This window comes from Chrysemys picta, unplaced genomic scaffold (genome assembly GCF_011386835.1).
Source record: "Chrysemys picta bellii isolate R12L10 unplaced genomic scaffold, ASM1138683v2 scaf1221, whole genome shotgun sequence".
NCBI lineage: Eukaryota > Metazoa > Chordata > Testudines > Emydidae > Chrysemys > Chrysemys picta.
This window is the reverse complement of record NW_027053928.1, coordinates 655-3,595: the sequence shown is the minus strand read 5'-3', so window position 1 is coordinate 3,595 and position 2,941 is coordinate 655. Positions and strand designations below refer to the sequence as shown.

The following is a 2,941-nucleotide window of genomic DNA, read 5'->3' as shown; positions in this document are numbered from 1 at the left end:
GCGCAGCCAGACACCAGGGCGATTAGAAGAGCACACCAGGAAGCGCTGTGCATCAGAGAAGCTTTAAAAACCAGTTTCATGACTGGCCAGGCTACAGTGTGAAATATCTGTTTGTTTCTCCTTCATGAAAACCCGCCCCCTTTATTGACTGATTTTCTGTAAGGAACCCACCCTCCCCCTTCCCCCAGCTTTCTTTCAAACCAAATAAAGTCACTATCATTTAAAAATCATTTATTCTTTATTAATAGATTAGAAAAAGAGGGAGGGAACCCGGGTGGTATTTGGGAGGAGGATTGCTGGGAAGGAAAAAGCCACAAAGAAAAGGTTAAAAAAATGACAGCCTTTTGCTTGGGCTGTCTACTGGGGTGGAATGGGAAGGTGTACGGAGCCTCCCCCCCGCGTTCTTACACGTCTGGGTGAGGAGGATACGGAACATGGGGAGGGAGGACGGTGGAACAGGGGCTGAAGCGGCAGTCTGTTTTCCAGCAGCCGTTCCTGAAGCTCCACCAGACGCTGGAGCATGTCTGTTTGCTCACGCAGCAGCCCCAGCGTTGCATCCTGCCTCCTCTGGTCTTCCTGCCGCCACCTCTCATCTCGAGCGTCTCTCCTCTCCTCACGTTGGTCCCTCCTCTCTTCACGTTGGTCCCTCCTGTCCTCACGTTGGTCCCTCCTGTCCTCACGTTCACTGGCTTCTTTCCTATACTTTGAAACTGTTTCCTTCCACTCATTCAGATGAGCTCTGTCACTGCGGCTGGATTCCATAATTTCAGAAAACATCTCGTCTCGCGTTCTCTTCTTACGACGCCTTATCTGTGATAACCTTCGGGATGGAGGAGGGAGGCTTGAGGAATTTGCAGCTGCTGTAGGGAGGGGAAAAAAGAGAGAATTGTTTAAAAAGCTACATTTTGCAGAACAATGCTTATACTCTTTCACGGTGACCAACACTATTCACATTACATAGCACATGTGATTTCTGTGCAAGGTCGCATTTTGCCTCTTAATGCTGAGTGCCTGTGGCTTTGCTGCTAGAGATCACAGGTCTGGGCAACAGAATTCGGCTTGCATGCGGCCATGGTAAGCCATTGTCTTACAGCTTCTGCGCCCTCCTTTCCCACATACCAAGCATAGCCTGTAGAGTGCTGCGGTTTTTCTGTTAACATTCAGCAGCAGCAGCAGCAAACAAACTAACCACCCCCCCCCCTCTCGCCATGAATTCTCTGGGATGATCGCTGTACCCCTCCCCCCCACCGCGTGGCTGGTATCAGGGAAGATCCCTGCAGGCACCAAACTAACCACCACCCCCCCGCCGCCGCCCCCCTCCCGCCATGAATTCTCTGGGATGATCACGGTACCCCTCCCCCCACCGCATGGCTGGTAACAGGGAAGATCCCTGCTAGCCAAACACGAAAAACTCAGGGCCAATTTCCCATCTGCGCTTGGCTAACTGCAGGGAAGGATTTATTTTCCGCCACAGGCAAACAGCCCAGTAGGAACGGCCACCTCTGTCCCCTTAATTAAGTTCCCGTATTTCAACCAGGTTACCAGGAGTGATATCACTCTCCTGAGGATTACACAACAAGATAAAGAACGGATGTTGCTTGAATGCCAGCAAACACCGGGACCATACGCTGCCAGGCTTTGTCAGGCAATGATACCAGATTACTTGCTGCAAGCATGGCGTGGTCAAGTGTCCTACCATGGAGGACGGAATAAGGATGCACTGCCCAGAAACCTTGTGGCAAGGCTTTTGGAGTACCTCCAGGAGAGCTTCATGGAGATGTCCCTGGAGGATTTCCGCTCCATCCCCAGACACGTTAACAGACTTTTCCAGTAGCTGAACTGACCGCGAATGCATCCCAAGTCCTCAGGGCAAAGTAATCATTAAAAACCGTTTGCTTTTAAAACAAGTTTTATATTTTAAAAGGTAAACTCACCTGAGGTCCCTTCCATGGGGTCAGAGTCTTGGGTACTGGCTTGGGAGGCTTGGGAGGGTACTTCAGTCAGGGTGAGAAAAAGATCCTGGCTGTTGGGGAGAACGGAGTGCTGTGTGCTCTCTGCAAGCTCATCCTCCTCCTCCTCCTCCTCCTCTCCCCCATCGGCAGAATCCTCAGGCGTCGCTGATGAGACTATCCCCGACCCAGAATCCACGATCACAGGTGGGGTAGTGGTGGCAGCCCCCCCTAGAATTGCATGCAGCTCGGCGTAGAAGCGGCATGTCCGCGGCTCTGACCCGGAGCGACCGTTTGCCTCCTTTGTTTTTTGATAGGCTTGTCTGAGCTCCTTGACTTTCACGCGGCACTGCTCAGAGTCCCTATTGTGGCCTCTCTCCATCATGCCCTTGGAGATTTTTTCAAAAGTTTTTGCATTTCGTCTTTTAGAACGAAGTTCTGCAAGCACTGAATCCTCTCCCCATACAGCGATCAGATCCAGTACCTCCCTCACGGTCCATGCTGGTGCTCTTTTTCGATTATCAGCCTGCATGGTTACCTGTGCTGATGAGCTATCTGTGGTCACCTGTGCTCTCCACGCTGGGCAAACAGGAAATGAAATTCAAATGTTCGCGGGGCTTTTCCTGTCTACCTGGCCAGTGCATCCGAGTTTAGATTGCTGTCCAGAGCGGTCACAATGATGCACTGTGGGATAGCTCCCAGAGGCCAATACCATCGAATTGCGGCCACACTATCCCTAATTCGAAATGTTAAAATCGATTTTGGCGCTACTCCGCTCGTCGGGGTGGAGTACAGAAATCAATTTAAAGGGCCCTTTACATCGAAATAAATAGCGTCGTTGTGTGGACGGTTGCAGGGTAAATTCGAATTAAAGCTGATAAATCCGAATTAAAGTCGTAGTGTAGACCAGGCCTAAGGGGCACAATGGGAGGGTTAGCCCCGTGTGGTGACACTTCATTCTGAAGTTTGCTTGTCCCACTGGACCCTCGGAG

General features: G+C 51.1%; 1 protein-coding gene across 1 annotated transcript; it reads right to left on the bottom strand.

The window, feature by feature from the left end:
- Positions 1 to 357: 357 nt before the first annotated feature.
- LOC135979795 (SRRM2 protein homolog rsr-2-like) lies at positions 358 to 2,481 on the bottom strand. The gene is made up of 2 exons (XM_065579996.1): positions 1,935 to 2,481; positions 358 to 860 (listed from the first exon to the last, which is right to left on the bottom strand). The coding sequence occupies exons 1-2, from the start codon at positions 2,479 to 2,481 to the stop codon at positions 358 to 360; spliced, it is 1,050 nt and encodes a 349-aa protein (XP_065436068.1).
- Positions 2,482 to 2,941: the final 460 nt, after the last annotated feature.

What these genes read in the sequence shown, in the direction of transcription:
- LOC135979795 (XM_065579996.1), bottom strand. Translation starts at nt 2,481, where the DNA reads ATGCAGGCTGATAATCGAAAAAGAGCACCAGCATGGACCGTGAGGGAG. An exon ending in CCCCATGGAAGGGACCTCAG is followed by an intron (nt 861 to 1,934) that starts GTGAGTTTACCT and finishes CCCTCCCTACAG; the next exon opens with CAGCTGCAAATTCCTCAAGC.